The following is a 25,177-nucleotide window of genomic DNA, read 5'->3' on the forward strand; positions in this document are numbered from 1 at the left end:
AGATCAAATGCCAAGGTGCAAACTCTCCCAAGTTCTTTCTCATTAATGTAGAGAACTGTGCTTCTATCGGTTTAAGAACACTATGAAAGGATTGGACGATCACCGATAGTCATATTTGGAAGACAGGTAGATATAATGCATGGTTATGCATGTGATGTTGTTTTTCTATTCAATGTATATAGAGCAATAGAGTACGTTTATATGTGAATCTATAGAGCTTTTTCTATCACAATAAGAGCTGATTATAATAATTTAGATTTTGTATTTGGATATCATCGGAAAACACAAATGAACTCAAAAGCAAAATTATGTTTGGTACTTGGGACAGTTTCCTTTAGTGCCCAAATGGTAAGCAAAACCTTAAGTATATGTACTTAACTAATTTCATTTATAAACAATACATTGACTTTCTTTGAACTGAATATATACAACCTTCTTACATTTCATTTAAGCTCTTGAAACATAAATTGGAACTGATCGACTCTTATAACAAATACAAGATACAGTGAGTGAAATCACTTCATTCAGGATAGATGATTAAATTAACAGGGATTGAGGCTTAATCGTCTTTGGTTTCCTAAGTTTTGTTCTTTTTTTTCGAAAGTACAAGAAGATGGGATAATACTAAAAATAAATTTTCAAAATTTGTGCTCATTCCGAAAAGAGTAAAGATGTGATAGTGCTAAAAGATATGGGTCAGGATGCTTATAAAATGTCCATATCATGAAGTAGGATCCTGCCAAGTATGTTTCACCTCTCTAATTTCATAAATGGGTGTGGATGCTTATAGAATGTCCATATCATCATGGAGTAGGATCTTGCTAAGTTGTATAATAATATGATGTCCTATATGAGCTACTCTTGGTATTGTATAAGAAAGCTATTATTGGATTTGCATTGTGATGAGCATTTCAAAGCGATGGAACTACAATTGAATTTGCAATAGCTTAACAACCTTTATTCGATACACAACAAACTTTTGTTGCAAAGAGAGCTACCTAAATATTTTTTGGTTGTAGGAATTTGAATAACTTTGGAGTAAAATATATCGAATCGAAGCTTAAATTTTTTTACGAGTGTTATACTGATAATTGATAGATAATAATTCTTTGGTCTAAAATAGTGAAGAGTGTTTGTGTGAATTATTGTTATACTTATTTTTGTGGCACTTTATTAATACCATCAAACTTAATCCTTTCAACATTAGTGCAATATTGGAAGAACTTTGTTGTACTATTTCTTCATTCGAATTTTGTTTTGCAATGTGTTTGCAGAAACATTGAGAATAGATAAATCTACTATAAGAAATAAGAAAAAATGTGGAATAAGATGAAATATTTGAGCATTTTATTATAAGTTTAAAGTGTCTGTCAGAAGCTTCAAGTTTGGAAATGGAATGTTATTTGAAAGACACACTCTTCTTCCATCCATTTGATTATTAGATTGTTCAAATATGAAAATTAATGGTCATTATTCATTTTATCCACCCAATCTTACATTAACACTTCGACATGTTTACATTGACGAAAGACATAGAACGACATGCTCTTCTCCGTTATTCATGTTGGAATTGAATAAGAATATTTTGCATGTATACAAACAATCACCTAAAAAGAAAAAACTTGGGGAGTATTCTAAGTAGGTGAACGATTTTCTTGAAAAGAGAATTTTTTTGTATTCATCAATTCATCGTGAAACACGCTCATGTGATAAATCTTTTCAAGTGGGAGTAGTGTATTTCTTTGAGGGATATGGAAACAATTAACTGCTTTTAGTGATTTGTACACATTAAGTATGTAAAGCGGCGGTGATGATTTGCCGCTAAATCACCATAAATCTAAAAAAACTATTATACAAACTAGACTGAGTTTAAGATAATTTTATTTGAAAATTACGGATTAATATCCTAAACCACAAATTGAAGAGGCTATCTCAATTTAATCCATTAGTTTCCAATTACGTATGCACTCTTAAAAAAAATCTAACCAGTGTGTACATATAAATAGCACGCACTTCACCTGTTTCTCACTTCCTTCTCTTTTGGGGTTTCGAGGAGGAAGCAAAAAGAGAGAGAAAAAAGAAAAAAAAAAAAAAAATCTCTTTCTCTCTATCAACAAGTATGGTAAGTTGTGGTGGTTTATTAGTAGTTCCAATCTTATCATCATCAACAACATTTCCCGACTTTTCATCATTATTTCCATCAACTAAAACCCCGAAATTTGGAAAATTCCGAGCCGCTTTATCTAATTTTCAACCAGCAGATGATGATGGGGCACAACAGTTTGTTGAAAACAATTCAATTGCTGATTTTATGAGATATAGAAGAAGCGGGGATAAAGATAGTGAGTTACAGACTGCTGTTGTTAGTTATAGGAAGAAATTTCCTTGGTCTATTCTTCAACCCTTTCTTCAGGTAAACATTTTTTGGAATTTTAATGTATGCCTTTTGAGTTATTAATATTTTTATATTTCTGCAGGTTGATTTGGTTTCGACAATTCATATTGCTGATAAAGAGTACGTGTATATATTGCTTTTTCTTTACATTTTATATCACATTGTGTGTTGCCAGTCGTTTGTGGAATATGAACTGTAAAGTAGGGCATAATGTATTCACTACAGCTTTAGCAGGAAGATAGCTAAAAAATGGATTTGTGGAAAGTTTAATTGTCGGAGATTGATCTGAGGGCTTTGATTGTCTTAGTTTTTGGTCCCATTACTAAAATCTCATTCAAAGAGGAAACAAGATACAATCAAGACCTCATTGCCATTTCAAATGTTCGATTTGATTTGGCATATCTTTCGAGCGGATTTATGCTTGGACAGGAGTTTGAACTTCTGAATAGAAATGAGTCAAGGTCAAGGCAAATCTTTGTTCTGCACCAATTTGAACCAGAGAAACCGTCTTCCTTTGTTTGATATTTCATAAGGATGGAGAGTTGGAGAAGGATCTTGCAAATGGAATAGACTGCTGGATGGCCAATATAGTATTCTTCTTTTGAAGTGCTATGACATTAATGTATCTGTGCTAAACGTTGGGAAGCTTAGGAGCACATTGTACAGTTCAGAAAGCAAATATGTGTGTTCCGAGGTTCATATCTTGGATGAAAAGAGGCAAAACGTACTGAAGTCAGTTGAGAAATAAAAGTAAGAATAGTGATAGAGCAAAAATTAAAATTTAAGATGAAAGACTGATAAAGTCTGGTCACGTCAAATTGGAAGTAGCACACAACTTGAGCTTTCTTGAGGACTGATCGATTGAGACTGCAACCAAGGACAAATGCCTTAGTGATACAGTGGAGGAACACTATATATTTATAATGTACTTATAGTGCCACTAAATGAGACCTTTGACAAATGTAGTTGATATGAATCACTTGTATCTCCAACTCTTCCGGAAAAAAAAACTCTTAGACAGCTCATTTACTGCATAATAGTTTAGGTTTAATGATTTTGTGTTATCGTACTTGCTTGTTGGGTTCCAATGGTGTGTGGATGTTGTTGAATCTTGTGCAGGTACTTTGCGGTCCTTCAGAAGGAACTTGAATCCTATGACTGTGTACTTTATGAGATGGTGGCTAGTAAAGAGAGTTTAGAAAATAGAAGAATTACATCTACGACCAAGAGGTTGAAAGTTTCACGCTCAAGGGGATTTAATATACTTGGATGTATTCAGAGGCAGATGGCACGACTTCTTACGCTTGATTTTCAGTTAGACTGTCTCGATTACCAGAGTGAAAATTGGTATCATGCAGACCTTGACTTTGAGACCTTCAAGTTACTTCAGGTATCACTCCATTTAATTGTTGTTTTTCTTAGTATCTAGATATTCTGGAAAAATGAATTTGGTGAGTGAATTGTGAAATGTGGTGATTTATAAAGATCCCGAAAATGCTTGCATAAGTTTCAGCTAATGGTCTGGGAAAAATGCAAAGGATTTCTGTGTGAAGCCCTTTGGCCTTTGCATACTACCTTAAACTTTTAGTGGTGCACTTTATAAAAATCTCCTTCAAGTTTGTATCTAGTAGCTACCATGGTGAAGCATCAAATGGTTTGTCGTTTGCAGTCAGTAACCATCACTCCTTGAAGGTTGTTTCTTCTCCGTTGAAAGTTGAAGTGGCTGGATCCGACCTTCTGTTCCGTTCCGAATGATGTGAGAAAGCGTTGAAATTTTCCTTCCATCTGTACAATGTCTAACTAACTCCAGACAGGGCATGTTCCTATTGTGTTGTAATGACCATTGTAATGTAAACAGTGCTCATTGTCAAGATGGATATTGTAAAACAGGCAAGAAGATCTTTTAAAAAGGGGGAAGAAAACTAGAAACAACACTTTTAAAAAGCTCAGGTATATGCTTTTACACGTAACGACCTCTTGGGAAGGTGTCCAGTGGCTTACTGGTCAAGACTTGGGAAGTTGGGCTCAAGGTCTTGGGCTTTGACTCCCACTTTCATCAAGGAAAGGTAATTTTAGGGAAATCAATTAGAAAAACAAACTTAACAATCTCTATTAGGCAGAGAATGCCCTGCCCTCCCTCCCCCAAACCAACAAACTCAAAGGAAGAATAGTAATGAATTAGAGAAATCTTGAAAGTGAACAGGAGAGGGGAGTGTCGTTTTATCTAGCGGTCCCTTACACTAAATTTATTTTTAGCGATTGGGTGGGGAAAGGTGTGGAATTAAATAAAAAATAGAATTCTGAATAGGAAGAAGCGAAAGCAAAGAATAATAGATAAATGAGCAAATAAATAATAATAATACTAATAATAATAATAATAGTAATAGTGCAACGAGGCGTGTGTTAGTATGATAAGGTGATGAGAGTGCAACGAGGCGTGTGTTAGTATTATAAGTCTGAAGATCATTATGACCACCATCAACATTGATTCAAAGAGTTTTGGCTTTGAGACTGTGGTGAGGTCCAACTCATTCAAAATCTCAGAGATAGGGAGAAAATGGAAGACAAGTGCCGTTTTTAAGCTGGATGAAGCAGTGTGGATTGTCCAGGTTTTCAGGGCTTTAGGCGAGTCGGGTTATGACAGAGGATCATGGTTCAAGAACACGTTCAACGGAAGGACCATCACATGTTTTGGCAAGGAAAACAAGGCTGGAAAGTATGTGCTGATTTCGGCTTATTTCCAGGTAGGTAAAGCAAAGCATCTGGTCGTGCCGGAAGGGAGAGAGAGGTCTGGCTGGGCATCTTTTGCTGTGGGACTGGCCAAAACAACCGCAGGGCCTTCTTGCAGAGGAGCAGAACAGGATAGAGGGATGGATCGAAATCTGGCTTTAACCAAAGTTACAAAGGAAGTGACTTTCGCTGATATGGTTCGAGGTAGACAGAATGCTCCAACAAGTGCTTGTTCTGGGACTGAGTCAATCACTAAATACGTGGCGGTTTGTGGTCTGCATTCGAAATTGTGGAATCATAAAACCTTTGAGAGTTTGAGGAAAGACATTCCGGGTGCAAAGAGAGTTATTTGCATTGTCTCTGATCAAGAGGGTATTATTGTGGAGGTGGAGACAAGGGGGAAAGATATGCCCAGATCGGTGATGGTGGAGAGTGACGGTACCATCATGAAGGCTTTCATTGATCTGGATCCACCGGAGTACCTTTTAAACTGGGCAGGGAGTACAAGTTTGATGGCGGCGGTGGCGGCTGTTTTAGAGGTTGAAGAAGAGGGAGGAACAACAAACCCTAGAAGAGGTGATCTGGAGGATGCGCGTGTCGAGCAGGGGGAAATAACAGGTGCACATGTGCTAGTACATGGGGAACACGTGGTTATCGGTTCTCCCTTAAGGGACAGTGGACCTGACTTGGTAAAAGACTTTCGGGCTTGGCCCACTGCATTAGATTTGGATCCATATGCTGGACAAAGTCCAGTGACAAATATCAGGCAACAATATCCTGCAGAATCTCTCTTTCATAAGGCCCATGCGGCCCAAGGCAGGGGTTTGGGTGCTAAGACTTACAAAGCCCAAGAGGAGGGTCTCTCCTACAACAGTTTTGACGTCGTTTCAGGGAGAGAGGAAGAGCAGCGGGACTGTGAGCAGGGGGAGGTGAACGAAAACAAATCCTCCAGGTCTCCTGATCATCAAGATCTACCTGAGATAACAGAGAGACCACCAGCAAAATATCTAGGGTCTCAGATAGGAGAAGACGAGGTTGGTGATAGTGGCTGGTCACCTCCAGCAAACAATCTAGTTTCTCGTTACCCCTTTTCAAAGGATCAGTCTCAGCATGAAGAGAGGAGGGAATCTTTGTATGACTCTGAGGAAGATTTTGACGAAGATGTGGAGGAGGTTTTTGCCAATGCCGAGAGACATCAGTGTGTGGGGGGATAGGAGTTTGAATCAGAGGAGATTAGGAGTTTTATGGGTTTGAGGAGAGATCTCTATCCGGAATATGAGGGGAAGGGTGTGCAGAATCAGTCAGATTTAGAACTTCCTGACTCCCCACAAAGTGCTCTATACAGGGATGAGGCTCAGGCAATAATCTCAATGCACACAAAGGCGAAACCGGCTAGTTTGCGAGATGTATGCAGTACTGCAGAGGCTTACAGGAATGGTTCGAATCAAAAGGATAATGGGTGTACAGAATGTAAGTCGGACGTGTTTGGAAAGCTTCTGGAGGAGAAGCTGAATGATTTAGCTGATCAAATATGGGTGAAAGTACAGGAAAATATAGAGGATTGTTTTATGCTTACAGTTGGACAGCCTGAAGGAGAAAAGAAGAGAGAATGCCTCGAGGCTAGTAAACCTTCACCAAGGGATGCGGTCGCGTTTATGAGTCTTAAAACAGGAGTTTCTGTCCCTGCGCTACCTTTATCTGTTGTCTCTCATTCTTATGTCGGGAGTCCATTTTCTCATCGTATTAGTCTTGGTAGTCTTGTCTCTTCTGATTTTGGATGTGTTTTTCGTCAGGTACCTTCTGCTGATGTGACCGAAGGCTTTTATAAAGATCAGGGTCTCACTGATAGGAATGGGACCAACTTCTCACGCATTGTAGCACCACCTAGCTCATGGCCCCTAACAGAGAGACCGGATATTGAAAGGGAACACGGTAATAGCATCATTATCCTTTCTCAGGAAAAGGATGAATTTGGGTTGGCCTTCGGCGAGTTGGGTAGAGCAGATAATGTGGGTTTCTTTGATATCAGCGGTGATAGTAGGGGAGCAGAGGAGAATGAGGGCGAGTCTCAGGGAGGTGATCATTTGATGGAGGGTATAGGGGTTTTTGGGGAACCGCTACCGCTTAACATGATAGATCCGAATCAGCAGGCGATAGAAGAGTCGTCGTCATCATGGTTTGCTAAGCATACGGAAGACCTAATCAGGATTTTGGGGTTGTCGTGTGAAGGAAAACAGACAGAGGTTCTGGAGATGCTACAATCTATTTACAGTTCTATCCATATATCGTCAGGGCATGGGACAACATCTAAATGGTCGGGAGTTCGGAAGAGCAATAAGGACATAGAGGCTTCTCCTTCAGGGGTTAAACAAGGAAAAAGGATGACAAAGGAGTTACTTAGACTTGCGTCAGCCATTCATTATGGCGAGGACATCATAGAGGGAAGTAGTAGAAGGGGGAAAAAAAGTTTGTTTAAATGAATCACAAAATTTTGAATTGGAATGTGAGGGGATTGGGAGATGATAGAAAAAGGCCAAGCATAAAGGAGGTGATAAAGAAAGAGCGACCGAACATGGTGCTCCTTTAAGAGACTAAACTACAAAGCTTTTCTGTTAGGAATGCCAGGGAGGTCTGGGGCAAGAATAACATAGAGTGGGTTGAGTTACCGGCGGTGGGAGTCCCACCGAAGGGCGGTATCTGTGTTCTCGGGATAAGGACAAAGTGGAGGTTTCGGCGGTTTGATGGGCAGTTTTTCGATATGCATTGTGTGCAAGTTTGCCGGGAATTTGAATCTTGTTTAGTTACTGCAGTCTATGGGCCTTCGAATAGGGAGTCTTCGGCCTTTTTTTGGGGTGAATTGGATGATGTTTTTGCTTTCAGTAGAGGATTACCATGGTGCGTGGGCGGAGATTTTAATGTGATTAGATTTTTGCATGAGAAGAAAGCGGGTAGCCGCATTACCCCGAGTATGACTTGTTTTGATGATTGGGTGAGGAGATGTGAGTTTGTCGACATCCCTCTTATTGGAGGCAAGTTCACGTGGTCAAATAAGCAGGAGGACCCTATTTTGACTACTTTAGACAGATTTCTGGTTTCAGTTGAGTGGGAGTTAAAGTGGCCACGTTTGATTCAGCTCGTGGTCCCAAGCACGACGTCGGATCATCATCCTATTTGTTTGGTAAAACAGGCAGGGATAGGAAGACCATCACCTTTTCGTTTTGAGCTCATGTGGTTTTTTGACCCTTCCTTCATGGATAGTTTTAAGGGGTGGTGGACAGAGAATCAGGAAGGAGACCGACCGAGTATTATCTTCGCCAAGAAACTCAAGTTTGTCAAGGATAAGATCAAGATGTGGAACAAAACAGTCTTTGGGAGAGTGGAAAAAAGAAAAGAATCATTAATGAGAAACATCAGGGACTTGGACATGAAAGAGGAGGACCACAATCTTTCGGGGGAAGAGTGGAACAAACGGATAAACCTTAAGGCAGATTTTGAGAGCGTGACAAGAATGGAGGAAATGTCATGGAGATGCAAGTCAGGAGAGAGGTGGTTAAAGGAGAGGCACAATCTAATACTAAATTCTTCCATCAGTGTGCGAAAGCTAGGAACAGAGAGAATTTTTTAGATAAGTTGATTATAGAGGGGGAAGAGGTGAGGGGGGATGATAGTCTTAGAGAGAGGGTGGTCGAGTATTATTCGAATATGTATAGAGAGCCACATAATTATAGACCTCGGGTGGATAATTTGGATTTGGCAGGCATTTCTGAAGAACGGAACGAGCTTGAGACTCCTATGGAGGAAAAAGAGGTTTGGGAGGCTATGAAGAATTTGAAAAATGATAGATCTCCGTGTCGGGGACGGTTTTCGATGAAGTTCTTCTTGAACGGTTTGGGAAGTGATTAGAGTGGACTTCATGGAAATGGTGCAGGACTTCTATGAGACAAGTTTCTTAGCTCACAGTCTTAACAACACGTTCATCAAGTTGATTCCTAAGAAGCATGGAGTGGAAGACATATCTGATTTACGTCCCATTAGCCTCATTGGTAGTGCGTATAAAATCATTTCTAAGGTCTTATCCATCAGGTTGAAGAAAGTGTTGTCGAAGGTCATAGCTCAGGAACAAGGGGCTTTTGTCTTTGGACGTCAGATTCTGGACGGTGTTTTGATTGCTAACGAGGCCATAGACGATCGAAAGAAGATGGATAGGCCGGGGATGGTATGTAAGATTGATCTAGCTAAGGCTTATGACCATGTGCATTGGAACTTTCTTGATTACATCATGAGGAGGATGGGGTTTGGGGCAAGATGGAGGGGATGGATTCGGAGATGTGTTTCTTCCGCATCTTTTTCCATTCTTATAAACGGAACGCCAGCGGGTTTTTTTAAGAGCTCCAAAGGTATAAGACAAGGGGATCCTTTATCCCCTCTTCTCTTTATCATGGTGGTTGAGGTGTTTGGCAGGATGGTAGACAGAGCAAATGGTCTAGGGGTGTTGGAAGGATTTAGGGTGGGCAGAAATCAGGTTTTGATATCGCACCTCCAGTTCGTGGATGATACCGTGGTGTTTACGGGGCATAGCTTAGAGCAGTTGAGGTATTTTCGGGGCATTCTGTGTTGTTTTGAGGCGGTGTCGGGTCTCAAAGTTAATATGGGGAAAAACACCATTTTTGGAGCAACGGGAAAGGAGGACTTGGCCTTTATGACTTCCTCCGTGGGGTGTAACACGGGTTATCTCCCATCCATATATTTGGGTTTACCTCGGGGCTTCTTACGATCCTCAGATCTATCCGGGACGGGTTATAGAGTGCTTTAAAGGGGAGATTGTCGGGATGGAAGCGGTCGCTTTTTGTCCACGGGTGATCGGGTCATCCTTATCAAGAGCATCTTTTCGAAGTCTTCCGGTGTACTATATGTCTTTTTTCTATATGCTATCCATCGTTGTTACCGTGACCGAATCGAACATGAGAGATTTTCGTGGGACAACAACGATGATAGACACGATTTCACCTCGTCTGCGATGGACAGTGGTCCGCAAGCCAAAAAGAAGATGGGAGTATCGGGTATCGAAGTCTACTGGCGGTTTAATCAAAGCGCTTCTTGGTAAGTGGCTCACGGAGGTTTGGGGAGGATAGAGAGTCTCGGAGGAAAGTTATTGTGTTTGGTTTGGGGAAAGAATGGGGGGGGGGGGGGGGGCGGGTTCATCCGCTTGCTTATGGGATGCGGAATATGGAAAGGGATTGAGAAGGCACGGAAGTTTTTTCTCAAGAACATTGGTTACAACCTAGGTAGTGGGGATAGTATCCGCTTTTGGGAGGATGTTTGGTTGGAGGAGAGAACTCTGATGATGGCGTTACCTCGGTTATATGCTCTATCTGACTCAAAGAATAAACTAGTTAAGCTGGTTCATCTTGGGATGATAATGGTTCGATTGCTTGGAACATTGGGATATATGGGCTCTTTTGCGGACAGGGACATTGCTAGTGTGGCTGCACTTATAGGGAAGTTGGAACTCATTCCTAATGTGAGACTGGATAGAGATAAAAGACTATGGCTCATCGACAAGAAGGGAATCTTTTCTTGTAGATCATTTTATTCCATCCTTCATTCATGCTTCAATGTCCAGGTATGAGAGTGCTGCATGATTTCCCGAGTCATATTATATGGTGTTCTAAAGTCCCTTTGAAAGTTGCTTTCTTTGTATGGTGTGCATCTCTAGGCAAGATTCTGACTGTGGATAATCTTAGGAAAAGGCGTATTAAAGAGATGCTTATTAATTTCTGCCCTCTGTGTTTGAGGGATGGTGAGTCGGTCAGTCATATCCTTCTTAAATGTCCTTTTTCTTGGAGTATTTGGTGTTTCTTTGTCTCAGAATCAGGTGTTTCGTGGGTATGCCCTAAGTCGGTGAAGGCTTTACTAGCATCATGGCACTTGGATGTCTATTCTCGTAAAGGGAGACGTGTATAGAATATGCTACCTTTTGCTATCTTATGGGGCTATGCCTAGAGAGGAATAACCGCATTTTTGAAGGGGTGTCTTGGCCTAGGGAGAAGGTGGTGTTGACCATCAAGGCGCTACTTTGCTTCTGGCTGCACATTTATGATGAGTTCCGGACGGTACCTTTTGAGAGTTATGTTTGTAGATGGGAGTCCATTATGCTATGAGGACTCCCATAGAGGTTTTTCGTTTTGTTGCTTTTTCTCTGGTTTCTTTCCCCTTTGGTTCTTTTCACCGTTCATGTTTGTACGCATAAGGATATCTCATCCTTTTCTATTTTATTTTTAATATATACACCTTTACCGAGCAAAAAAAAATAATAGTAATAGTAATAATAATAAAATGTAGGTGCCGACTAGCAAAGTCGGTAAAACCTTTGGGTGATGATACCAGAGGTCTGGGGCATGAACCCCGCTAGCATCAAAGAGTTACTGATCTCATTTAAAACATACTTACCGATAAATAAAAAAAAAATAGTAATAGTAATGGTAATAGTGGTGGTGGTGGTGGCGGCAGCGGCGGTCATGAGTAGCAGTAGCAGTAGTAGTAATGAAATTGACGCTTCATGGAACAAGCAATATCAAGTGTTAATAATAATGGGATGGTCTCATCTCATGAGCCCCTTCCCTGTCAGGCCGTTGTACTAGACCGCACAATTATTTCAGTCTTCTATAAATCTGTGATGTGTCAGTAGTGAATTAGTGGTGCGGTATCTGCCAGTAAGAAGATTACTCTTATGTTGAAGATTTTGTTGCTACTTTTTCATTCAGGTTGAAAAAGGTGAGAGTTTCTTTTCATTTGCTAGAGATATGACACTTAAATCTACAAAAGCCATGGTTCAAGCAGTTTCTCTTCCACAAGACCTTGGTCCTTGGAGATCTAAACTCCTATGGGCATCTCGTGTGCTTCCTATGCCACTTGTTGGTCTCCTTGTAATTGGAAGCGTCTGTGCTGATACGGAGAGCGAACCATCTGATTATCCCGAGCTGGAAGCTTTGGCCAGACTTGATTTTGGTGCTGCAATGAAAATCTTCTTGGCTAAACGGCTAACCTCTGAGTAAGTGCACATGCATTTTTTTATTAGATTGTAATCGCATTTGGCTGTTCCAGTGAGTAGGTAAGGTTAACCCCTGAGATTCCCAAGTCCCAACTATGATCTATGGGATTTCTTTTCTTCCAGCCAAGCAATAGTGAATACAGATTACAAGGGAAATATAATTTCATATTCTCGGACAAGTGAACATCGTTTAAATCTGAAATTGCCTTTTGAAAAGGCTTTGTTAGATTGCTCAGAAAATTTTCTCAAGAAATTATTCATTTCCTCATGGAAAATTTTCTTATGAAAATTTACCCAAGAAAATGTATTGTTGTTGGGTTCGGTTGCCCGTAATATTTGATTCATAATTTTGTTTAGTTTCATTTCTAGAAAATCAAGTTATTAATAAGTGAGAATATTTCTCATTTCCCGCAAGAAAAGTTTCCTTGGGGGGGGGAGGGTTTGGAAAATGTTTTCTAAAGATGGTGGGAAAATATACATTTCCTAGAGAAAATTTTACTGCATACTTTTAATGAATCAAACACAAGAAAATGGCAATTTCCCGGGGAAATCATAATTTTCTACTGGAAAATAGTGGATCAAACAAGCCCTTAGTTTTTGTTCAAGCACACTGCACTTCTCATTTCACAAATTTTTCTACAATATAATGGTAGCCATTATTCTACTTATTCTATTCGACATTTTAGCAGTATGCATCTGGCTTCTACCAGTCTCCTTTATCACCCTCCTTTTATCTATAAAATCAACGGTAATATTCCCTGCTTCATGTCTTTTGGTTCTGGTTTGTGTTACTAAATTTTCCTAGACATTAAGTAGGTCTGCTGGTTCTCTTATTTCTTAGTCGACATAAATCATTTCAACTCCTTTCTGTTGAAAGTAAGCTAAATCAAGCATTCAACATGAAAGTAATTCGGAGTCAGAGCGTAACACGTCAGTATGGGCTTCGAGCTCTGATACGTGATGTGTGCAGTGTCCCATATCTACACGATACGACACTAATAATTTCTGATTCTATAGATCTTAAATATCTTTAAGATACTCCCTTCTCAAGTTTTACCAGAGGACCCCTTAAGAACTGTATATGAGTCATTTTCCCCATTATTTTAATACCAGTCTACTGCCGTGTGGGATATTCTCTACTAATTGCGGCGATTGTTTTTCTTTGACTAATATGTATGCACGATTATTTGCCATTATCATGTGTTTGCATTTTTTGGGAGTAAATCTTACACCAACTTTTTCTCGAAAGTGATAGAAAGTTACTTGTGAAGGTTCACACTGGTCACTGCAGAAGTAGAGGAGAAGTCTGTTATTATTGGTGAGAGAAACAGAGTTGCAACAGAGGCTTTATGGAGATCAATTAGTGAGGGGAACAATAGGATTGCAGTACTGTATGGGGGTGGGCACATGCCAGACTTGGGTAGGCGGTTAAGGGAGGAATTCAACCTGGTACCATCACGAGTGCAGTGGGTAACAGCTTGGTCTATACGAAACCGTGAATTGGAGAGCAGGTCTCTTCCATTTCTAAAGACATTGGCAAGAATATCAGGGTGGCCACTGAACAGGTACCAGACTCTGGCGCTTGTTATATTCTCTTCAGTCCTTGCCTTGGATCTGTTGTTTTGGGAGCTGTTTTTTGGTACTGCATTGAACTGGATCTCTCAGGCTGCTTCAGATATTAGTCATTTTGTTGAAAATTCACAGGGATTGTAATTATCTACTTGTAAGGTGCACCCTCATAATGAGGGATGCATCATGTCATGCTTGTGTACAAGTCTGATGTTCGTCCACACGTTTATATATATACAAAGCCCACCTGACAGGTCTAACTACCTTCATTCTGTATGTGATAAGTTTTTATGCTTGCTATTTTGTTCAGAAAATTAGCTGCGGTCTTAGCTGCACCACCCACCTAAAGAATAACTTTGATATGACACGCAACCCGTAGAGGTAGTCGTTATTAGATGGCCGGTATTGGTTTTATATTTTAGTGAAGCTCCCTCAATTCTTTTCCTAAAATTTAACCCTGAGTAAATCCTTCCCCCCCAATTCGTTGCTATCCATATCATTTTCTTCCCTCCGGTATTCTCTCTAAACAGAAAAGACCCATGTTCAATGGCATTCATGATTTATCCAATTCTCTAATAAACGAGCACCACGCTTTCATATCTTGCATTTAGCCAACCCAAAAAAATATTCAGAGATTGCGTTTAATCTCCTTGCTTAAAAAACCGGTACATTAAAACCCCCTCAAATCCTAACCACTCACAAAACCTCCCTGTTTTTTTTTAAATAATAAGCTGACAAAAATACCCCCCTACTTAACAGACCCGTGAACCTGTGAATCTTTCTATTTTCTCTCTTCCTTCTCTTTAGCTTTTTAGATCTAAAATTTCTTCTCCTACAAATCTAAATTCACATAGTTAAGATGGCAAAACAAAAGAAAAAAATGGTTGAATCACCAACAAAAACTATGAAAGCAACAAAAGAGAAAATGAAGAACTCTACAATCTCGAAAAAAAAAAAAAAAAAAAAAAAAAAAAAATCAAACTTTCAAGTTCTAGAAGAGATGGAGATGAAATTGAAAAGATGACTGCTCCAAAAACTTCGGCGAACAAACCAACTCGGTGAGAATCTTCAACCTTTAATCATATTTCTATAAATTTGTATGAAAAAAAAAATTTTCATATGCTTGTAAACACTGAATTCACGTTTGTTTAGTGATTTTACTATGTATTTTCTAGTTTTCATAGTTTTGCAATTTCATTATGCATTTTATGTTTGTGTAGTAGTTATACTATGCATTTTTATATTTTAAGTAATAGTGTTTACTCTGCATTCTTAATTTTCTTGTGTTTGTTTTTTTCATGTTTGTGTAATGTGTGGTGATAGTTTTACTCTGCATTTTTAAATTTATGTAGTAGTTTTACTATGCATTCTTAAATTTACATAGTAGCTTTATTCTGCATTTTCATGTTTGTGTTGTAGTTTTACTCTGTATTTTTAAATTTGTGTAGTAGTTTTACTATGCATTCTTAAATTTGCATAGTAACTTTACTTTGCATTTTCATATTAGTGGACACTAGTAGGCTAGCAATGACTTAGGTCTTAGACTAGTAAGGCTACAAACGAAACTCCGATCCACTATGTTCAGTCAAATCTCTCTCTCTCTCAATCGATCGATCGAGCGAGAACCCTACAATTTCAAGCCTCGTCTACTCCAATTTCTAGTGAGATATCCACCAAAACGAGTTCTCTTTTGGGAGGGGTACTATGAAGTCCACAATTTCAAGTTTAGTTTTCGGTGTTTGTAGAAGTCTTGGAATGAAATACTATGAAGTCCTTTACTCTCTCTCTATTTCCGACACCACCATAAACCCCGCCTCTCTTTACTCTCTCTCTCTATTTCCGACACACCACCATAAACTCTATTTACTCTCTTTTTTATTTCCCAACAAAAGATTACTCAAATCTTTTGAAATGAAAAAACTTGCAATTTACTTATTTTTCTTCTTGTTTTGGTAGATTATTGATTGGTACGTGTTCTTCCACCTCCCCAAGGAAGTGGTGAAGCTAATTGGATGTTCTCCACCAAAGTGTCTATATTTCCTATCATTTGCATGGGTAAGCATCTTCCATGTAATTTAATTACTGAAGTTGAATGGGTAGTCCGTGGTTAGTCAGCATTCTTATATTTGCAAACTAAATTAACAAAATCTCTGAAGATGTAGTTTGTGGTTACTCTGCATTCTTATATTTGCGTAGTAGTTTTAGTCTTGAAGTTGGATGTGTAGTCTGTGGTTACTCTGCATTCTTATATTTGCATAGTAGTTTTAGTCTTGAAGTTGAATGTGTAGTCTGTGGTTAGTGCATTCTTATATTTGCTGGAGACTAAATTTACAAAATCTCTGAAGATGTAGTATGTGGTTACTCTGCATTCTTATACATTTACATAGTTTTGGTATTTTTTGTTAAATTGAATGCAGCAAGAGAGGGTGGTGGAATCTATTAGATGTAGGCGTCAGGAGCTAAGGTTGCTAGATGTGGATTTGATAAAAGATATCAAAGTTGGAGCATGCCCACAACAAGGAGCATCGTAAGAACTTCACTTCCCGAACTTAAATGTCTTTTTAATCTTTTATCTCTTATTTGAAACTTCTTTTTTGGCATTTTCAGTTCAGATTGTGGATTATTCATCATTATGTTCGTGAATGCTATAATATGTGGAAAAGCTATGCAAGATATAACGGTAGAAGACGCGAGACAATTGAGGGTTGACCTGACATATGAGATTGTATCAAGCCAACAAGAAAAATGGGATCCAAAAGAAGAATGCAAGAAATGAAGAGCTGATTTTCCGTATTTCTAGTTGATTACGTTGTGTCTATTTGTGGTAAAATATTGAAACCATTCTAACTTGGGAGTGTTCGATTATGATGTACTATTACTGTTAATGTGTTGGAGTTGTTTAGTATTCATGTTATGCATATTCAGTCTTTGCTGGATTATACTTTTTTGTATAATTACTTTGCCAAAACATTTTATTATGATGGATGAAATGTTTATAGCTTTTCTGGAAATATTATGTGTACAAAGTCCCTTTCTCTATCGGGTTAAGCACCAATATAATTATCTATATTTGTGAATCCAAGATTACTTGAAAAATCACTTTTTGTCATAATAACATACTTCATTATGGTAGTTATTAAGAAGCTATTTATTGTAAATTAGCAAACACATAATCTCTAAACAACCAATCATCATTTCATCCTCTATCGCTAAATTGGATAGCAAAGCTAGCTTAAACATCTACTAGTTGATGCTATGTAAATTTAACTAGTGTTTGATTTATATATATTGACTATGTAAAAATACATTTACATAGTTTAAGAATGGGAGTAATCAGAAAATTAAAAAATTACTATGTAAATTTAAGTTTTCATAGGTCAAGTTACTATGTAAATATAGATTTACATATATAATGACTATGTAAACATACATTTACATATATATTAAATCAGTGTCACGACGCTAATTTAATTTCCAAAAGTTACTATGTAAATTTAAGTTTTCATAGCTTTAGTGACTATGCAAATATAGTTTTACATATATTTTATGTATGTAAAACTAAAGTTCAATTAAAACCTTAGGCATCACACATTAAGCACCCCACCAAAACTCACACTAGACTCCATTCATAGTCCATACCGCCCATCAAAAGACATAACACACGACACATTGATACAAACACAACTACAAGTCATAACCAGTACTGCGAGAAATATCTTCACACATTAACATTCTCAGCCAGAAATTTCAACTGATTTCACTTCAGACTTCTTGACTTCTTCCTTGGGAACAGTAACAGTTAAAACTCCATTTTCCATACTAGCTTTCACTTCATCAACCTTAGCATTTTCAGGCAACCTAAACCTCCTCAAGAAACTTCCACTTTTCCTTTCGACGTGATGCCAAGTGTCATTTTTTTCTTATTTCTCTTTATTTCTCTCTCCACTTATCTGTAACACCCTTCCTTCTTCTACTTCCACTTTCACTTCTTCTTTCTTGAATCCAGGAATATCTACTTTGAATATATGTGCTTCTGGAGTTTCTTTCCAGTCAATACGAGTGTTCGCAAACTGGGTTGTCTTGTTTGAGCGAGGAAATGATAGTGATGATGAGTTGAATGGGAAGTTTTGGAAGGGGTCCCAAACATCAAGTGAGAATGGATCGTTTCTTCGACCACCAAAGAAGCTTGGAATTAGAGACATTGTGGTTTTTTGGGCTTGCAAGGAACTTTGTTTTGGATATAAAGAGTGTTTGAATTGAGATTACTTGATGATGAATTAATGGGATTTGAGGTGGGGTTTTTATAGAGAGTTGTGAAGTTGTGAGGAGCACTTCAATTAGAAATCGGTGTGTTATTTGTGTCATTGTTGATTAAAAATGGCGAGAATAAAAACCCCAAAACAGAGTTGTGTGCTGGAAAAGAAAAAAGGTAAAAAAGGAAATAGATTTTGTTTGGAATTTAAAAGTAGACCGAAATTTTATTACTTTAGCAAAAACAGGGAGTTTATTTCATAAAAGCTTAAAAATAGGGGGGGTTTAATGGGTTGGGCCGACACGGGGGAGGTTTTGAGTAATGGGTTAGGAAGGCAGGGGTGTGAGCCACATTTCTATTATTACGATTCTAATCAAGTAGGATCAACGGACTGCTAATACCATATTCTAGGACATTCACCGACTAATTCGTAGGAAAAAAAACAAGAGAGAAAAAAACACTCACCAACCTTATAAAACTATTTCTCTAATATAAAAAGATCTCTTTGTTTTCAACCTAAAGCCCTAAGCCTAAAATCTTGTCCGAATAAAAGGCTGCATCCGTAGTTCTTCTTGAAAACATGGGATCTTCTGTGAGAGATTATGAGGAAAGCACGACTGCTGTTAATGGTGAACGTCGTATTCTTGAGGTTCTCCTTTCTGATCCCGATCTTTATCCTGGTCCTGAACCAACCTTCTCTGATGGTACTACTCTCTCTCTCTCTCTCTGTTTTTTTGCTCAGTCAATGTTTGTGGTACCGGTCTATTATTGATTTGTCACATTTTTTTTGTATTTGGAGCTGCTTTATTAAATATACAACATATATATATATGTTCATGTTCTGATCAAATATCCATTGATGGAACACTGTCCAAATGTCTTTAGTCCTACCAAGGTTCCTAGAATGTTGACTGAGCTCCGTGATGTCAACTTTGTGCGCATCTTGTAGAAGGAAGAACTGTAGCATACAGGAAGATGCACTACACTTCAAGATTGCAGTGCCCGGACTTGGCAAGGAAGATGTTAAGGTGTCTGTGGAGGACAACCTTCTGATCATCAAAGGAGAAGGGCCTAAAGAAGCTGAAGTTGACGATGAAGGGGCTGGAAAAACTTACTTCCGCAAGTTTACATTCACCACTGAGCTTTGTAAGGGTGATCAGGTTAAGGCTGAGATGAAGAATGGTGTGCTGAAGGTGACTGTTCCCAAGGTCGAGTATGACGAGATTGTGGTGGAACGTGTCCAAGGTTAATGTGGTTTGAATTTTTTTTGGAGGATTTGGTCATTTTTGTCTTGTCTTCTGTTGAGAGTTTATTTAGTTGCCCTTTTATGGGTTCTGCATATTTTGCACAACATACTTTCTAGGGATGTTGAAACTCAAACTTGATGATTGTAGATGTTGAAACTCAAACTTGATGATGTTCAGAATCAGATGCAAATGCTGTTTGGCTTAAATGCCCTGTTGAGGATCAGAAATTCCCTTTAGCCATAATATTTTTGGTATATTGTCCAAATTTACTGAATAGTTGTACTATTATGCAGTCTATTGATTGGCCTTACAGGGCCGTTTTTACATCTATGGAGATGGAGAGTGTATGCTCTCTAGTCCATCAAGTCATTCAATAGTTTGGCCCTTAACTTGGAAGCTTCGGACTGGGATAGGGATCCTACTGAGACGAATATGTGTGCGGCACACTAGAGAACTAATATTTATGGAGGCTAAAGGAAATATCCTCTTTCGCAGCACGAGAACTCAGGATATCATTGACCAATGAACAGGCTTATGGCTAGAATAAACTTCTACTCATAAGATTGACGAAAAAATGGTCTCTATACCCAGAGATTGATTTAATTTATGGGAGTCCCTACGACAGAGGAATCCCAACACGGAAGGGGACCACTGCAAATGGTTTGATGCAGAATAATTTGGTTATCAAGATTCATCAACTTCGGCAGCTTTCTACAGCTCTGGTAATTTATGAAGCTCAAAATCATGTATTAGAATTCAGTTCTGTTAGGTACATAAGAAAAAATGAAGATGCAATAAGAATACAATAGCTTGCTTGATGATTCAATATGTCCATCCGGCAGCCTGCCATAACAAAGAATCATTTTGAAGAATATATCAGAAAACTCAAATAAAGACATTATTAACTGTTAACACTATATCCAGCAGCATAAAAAATAAACATTATTCACAAAGTTGAACACTCTCTAGCTAGAGTAGTAACTTAAACCAAGTGAGATTGAGTAGCTGTGAGAATTGATCACCTTTCCCCCTTCCTTCTCTTTCCTATGTTATGACTTTTAGGTGGTGTCATCACGACCTAGCTAAATTGTTGTGACTAACGTGGAAGCTATCAACATCAACTACCAACAAAGTATTCAACAACTCTCCAAGCAACAACCCAAGATCAATACAATATCAACACAAGGCATATAAACTAAATAGAGAAGATAAAAGCATATTCACACAAGACCAAGTTTTACGTGGTTAGGCAATGTGCCTACGTCCACCGGCGAGCTCAATGATATATTGGATGTACTAGATATAAGATTACAAAGAGGAGCACTCTACACTTACTTAAAATATATCACTCACACTCACAAAGAATGTTCACTCTCTTTTCTTTTTGGTTTAGTTCTCTCACAAAGAAAGATTTAGTGAACTCTCTCCCAGAGAAAAAGTTAGTTAGGTCGAAACCCTAACTTATGTTTTATAATAGTCTAAGATTTCAGTGTGAAATCTTAGTCTCGGTTTGCTGTGAAAAAAAGACGAACGCATGTGTGTGGAGCCAGGCCAGACATGTCTGAGCGCGAACCCACGCCCAACTCAGTAAGTTTGCAAGCTGACAGATAGTCGCAAAAAACTATCTTCTTTTCACAGGGGAGGGCGTGCGCCCCCTTGGGCTTTTTAAGGCCCAAAACAACATAAATCACACACAAAGATGACACAAACTCAACCAAACCAATGCCTCCATTACAAAATACAAACCCATCGAATTAGGCCTCCATGCCATGACTTTGAGTTGAGCTTCTACCAGAGCACAACCCTCTCAAAACTCAATAATCTACCCCGGCCATTGGTCAAAATCTACTTGGCATTTTTTTCTTCCCTACCAAGTGTAAAAGAATTAAGAGTTCTATCGCACTTGCACACAAGTACAGTGGTCAAGGAAATACTCAGCACCTCAAGATGAAGTTACCCTGCATCATCTACAGTTGGATCCTTAGCAACCAAAAGCTTCTCAACATGTGGAGTGGTACTGGTCCTTGCCACCTATAGGATGCATCAAAGTTAACCCAGTCGGGAACTTCAAGAGGAAATCTGGGCATTTTGCAGGCTGGGGAACAGTTCTAAGAGACCACGTACATGGGAGTGGTTTGTGTTGTCTGCAGATAAAAGAAAACAAATAGAAGACAAGCAACCAAAAGCTTCTCAACGTAGCAGATAAAAGAAAACAAATAGAAGACAAGGACAGAATAACAGGTAATAACCAAGGCGGCGCCTTAAAGAAAGATTTCGACCCTTCCAATGGTGCAGGCAATAGTGTGTATTAACGATGTAATATGATCTCTCGTCCACTACCCACACGCCCGCCCTTATGTTGGAGGAATTTCTCATATACCTCACTTGCTAGTGGTGGTTCACCAATGTGGGACTAAACAACACACAAGTATTTTGAAATACTCTTGGAGATTCCAACAGTTTGTGGCGTTGAAATTGGTGGAGTGGGAATTGAAACTAACTCCAATGCAGGATGTCAGGCAATAATAGAGGGAACGGAAAAAGCAGTGGAGCTGGGATGGAAACATATATGGATTGAGTCAGATAGACAAGCAGCCGTATGTGTATTCCAAAACAACAGCATACACTGGAAGTTCAGAAATGAATGGCTAGAAATTCTGAGGAAAACTACCTGGATTAATGTCACTTGCTCATGGATGGTTGCCAATTTCAGTGCAGAAATATGCGCCAAAGAAGGTTGTGCACTAGCTAAAGGACACAAAAAATGGTCGAACTCTAGACCTGTGTTCGATCTTAAGTGTGTTATAAGACAACCAGACTACGTACGTTAGCCTCTTATAGAACTGTCTTTGGTCATGGAATTGAAACTTAGACTAAAACCTTGTAATTTTCTTTTTCTCTTACTTTTGTTGCTTTTGTAAGCTCTTACTTTCGTTTCTTTTGTAAGCTTTTACAAAACTGTTTATAATAATTACCCTTAAGCAAAAAAAAACCACATATTGAACAGAGACCGTGCGCGTGAGTCAGACGAACAGTAGGTCAAGTGGCAAGGACACAAGTTGTTATGATACGAACTTGGAAGCTTGATTTTGGTTCACCGCTGGATGTAAGTTTAAGTTTCCTGTCAAAATTTAGAAACAACAATCTAATTAGAAGTTGTTATATTATGATCAGTCTATCCTAGGAAATAATCAAAATAGCTAGAAGATAAAGTGTAGGACAAAATTGGCATTCTCCTGTTCTGAGGTCGAGATTTTCTCATTGTAGAATGAAGGAGCACAGTCTATGAAACAACGGAAAATATAGAAGCAGAAAGGTGTTGGTGAAGTTAGTAATTTTTTTTTCTAGAGATTTTCTCATTATAAAACGAGCAACTAACACGTTGATCACAAGTGTCTGATAATAGTTTTGGTAGAGAATTGTTTTAGAGGATTAAGAAGATGGCCTCTCTTAGAAGTTCGATGGCTTTTGTTCTTCACGTTTTAGTTTTTTGTTTCTTATTCCATGGCTCCTCTGCTGCAGACCAAGAACAAATAACTAAGGTTTGCAACCGAGTACCACCGAAAGACTTCACTTTCTGCAACAAGACCCTTTTTGAAGATCCACGTACCCCAGCAGCTACTATTCAAGGACTATGTACAATAGCATCTGGATTATCTATTGATCTAGTAAGAGACACAATTGATAACATCGATGGTTTCCTTCGCAATTCTACTGATCCTGTTATTAATGAAAGGCTAGAGTACTGTCGTAAAAACTATGCTTCAGCATACGATGATTTTTACAACGCATGGAAGGCTTCTCTGAACAACTCTTTTGTGGATGTTGTCAACTCGGTGAGAAGTGGGACTAGCAGAGGAATTGATTGTTTGAACGGGTTTAGAAAGAGGCAGTTTGTAGAAACTTCTCCTGTAGCTGAAATGACTTACGAGTTGGTTACCTTCGAAGGAATCATCTTCAGTATAACACAGGAACTGCTTCCTAGTAATGGGATTTCGGAACATGGGACTTCACGTGGTCATGCAATAGAGTGCTCTCTTGTTATGTTTTTTATTTCGTTTCTGGTCTCTGTTCTTTTTTCTTTCTTTTTAACTTAGGGTCACTGGTAGGTACACATATGATTTATATTCTCCAAACTCACACAACGCTTGATGGTGCTAAGCGCACCTTACAAGAAATCGAAGGTCCTCCTCTTTTAGGATTAGAGGAATAGCAGTGAATTTTATATGTTGATCAATTGTTGAGATAGGTATAATTATTGATTATTAACTAGTAATGATGTAGTGGTGAGTTTTTTTTTTTTTTCGATAAAGTACCTGCTTTTTCATTTAATATCATAAATAGGACCATTACATCTGTTCATAATATCAAGTCTAGTGGTGTAACCATCAGATCTTACAGCCCACTTAGCTACTTTATGGGCATCCCTGTTGAAAGTTCTACTAATCCAGGTGAACTTAACATGAAATCTAGACAGACTGGACACTACAAAATCCCTTAGTGCTACTAAGTTCCATTTACAACTAGATTAAGGATTTTCCAGAGCTTCAATGATGGTCTGGTTATCCCCTCTAATATCTTTAGCCACTCCTCCAAGCCTCGTAGTTAGGATAGCTGCTACTTCTGTTGCCTTGAGTTCTGCTTCAGCAACATCAAATGCTCTGAACTTCCTATAAGCAATTCCCCCAATGCAACCATCAACATCCCAAAACACAGCTCCTACAGCAGCATTTCCAGACTCCCTGTCATAGGTAGCATCAAAACATATATAAGCTCCATGATTATTATTACTACTACTAGCAGTGTCATTACTATTAGTGTGTATAGTTCTATCACTATGTCCCTGATTCATATTATTTGGTAAGCAATTGACATGGATTCTAGCTGACTGAATAAAAGAAGTAGTAGAAAGAACTCTCTGATTTTGCTCTGTAGACTCTTTCTTGAACGCCTCCAAACTTTTCTCCCACAGCTTTTTTGTGCTGATAAGAAGGCTTTCTCTATTAGGGCTCTCCACACCCTCTTAATGGTTTTGTAGCTGTAACTAGAACAATGGCCTGGTTCATTCCCTTGACTTAGGGTTCTATAGGCTTCTTTAGCAGAGAAGATGCCTTTATTTGCACTAAACCAAGTTAGCTTATCCCCCCCCCCCCCCCGTCCCTGGCGACATTGATGTTCAGCAGTGCTTGTATGTGTGGCCTAGGGAAGAGGGAATTGAGCTTATCCAGATCCCATTCAAAACCATTTGAGTTCCGCAAATCAGACACCTTGAGATTGAAAGAATTGGGCCAAGTGTAAGCATAATCACTTAGAAGGGCAGGAATTCCATTCATGATTATCCATGGATCATAAAAGACATTTACTGTCTTACCATCTTCTATGCTCCACATAGAACCTTTATCAATCAACTCCAAAGAGTTTGCCACCCCTTTCCAGAAGTAAGATGCATCAGGAGGTACATATCTAGTGCCATTAGTTGGCTACCAGTTGTGGTATATGCTTTTGAAAGTTTGTGTCCATAGGGAATGGGGATCATGGTAGGTTCTCCAACCATGCTTGGCAAGAAAAGCCTTATTCATGTTCGCAGCTTTTTTGAAGCCTAACCCACCTTGAGCCTTGAGCATACAAAGTTTGTCCCAGCTTAGCGTATGTATAGATTTGGTTTCTAGATCCCCATTCAACCAAAAATCTCTACAAATCTTATCTAACTTATCACAGATGCTCTGAGGCAAAGTGTAAGTAGACATGGTGTATAATGGTATGGCTTGAGCAACAGCCTTAACCATTACAGTTCTACCAGCTTGAGAGAGCACTTTTGCTCTCCAGCCTTTAACTTTTGTGTAGACTTTATCCACAATGTAACTGAAGTCTTCAGATTTCCTTCTTGACAGAAGAATATAGGTACTCCCAAGTATTTCTCTTGTGCACGAAAA

The 25,177-nt window shown here is 38.8% G+C and overlaps 1 protein-coding gene, 1 long non-coding RNA gene and 1 pseudogene across 2 annotated transcripts; 2 read left to right on the top strand and 1 right to left on the bottom strand.

Annotated features, from left to right (window-relative positions):
- Nucleotides 1-1,644: 1,644 nt before the first annotated feature.
- LOC147511219 (uncharacterized) lies at nt 1,645-14,014 on the top strand. The gene is made up of 5 exons (XM_086602962.1): nt 1,645-2,413; nt 2,478-2,515; nt 3,515-3,785; nt 11,890-12,176; nt 13,448-14,014. The coding sequence occupies exons 1-5, from the start codon at nt 2,120-2,122 to the stop codon at nt 13,887-13,889; spliced, it is 1,332 nt and encodes a 443-aa protein (XP_086459088.1). The 5' UTR covers nt 1,645-2,119; the 3' UTR covers nt 13,890-14,014.
- Nucleotides 14,015-14,373: 359 nt separating this feature from the next.
- LOC147511220 (uncharacterized) lies at nt 14,374-16,756 on the top strand. The gene is made up of 3 exons (XR_015219280.1): nt 14,374-14,803; nt 16,163-16,272; nt 16,353-16,756. It is a non-coding gene; the product is annotated as an uncharacterized LOC147511220 (long non-coding RNA).
- A 633-nt stretch (nt 16,757-17,389) lies between these two features.
- Nucleotides 17,390-18,041, bottom strand: LOC147511221 (18.2 kDa class I heat shock protein-like; annotated as a pseudogene).
- Nucleotides 18,042-25,177: the final 7,136 nt, after the last annotated feature.

The sequence above is a fragment of the Coptis chinensis genome, chromosome 3 (genome assembly GCF_015680905.1).
Source record: "Coptis chinensis isolate HL-2020 chromosome 3, ASM1568090v1, whole genome shotgun sequence".
In the NCBI taxonomy this organism is placed as follows: domain Eukaryota; kingdom Viridiplantae; phylum Streptophyta; class Magnoliopsida; order Ranunculales; family Ranunculaceae; genus Coptis; species Coptis chinensis.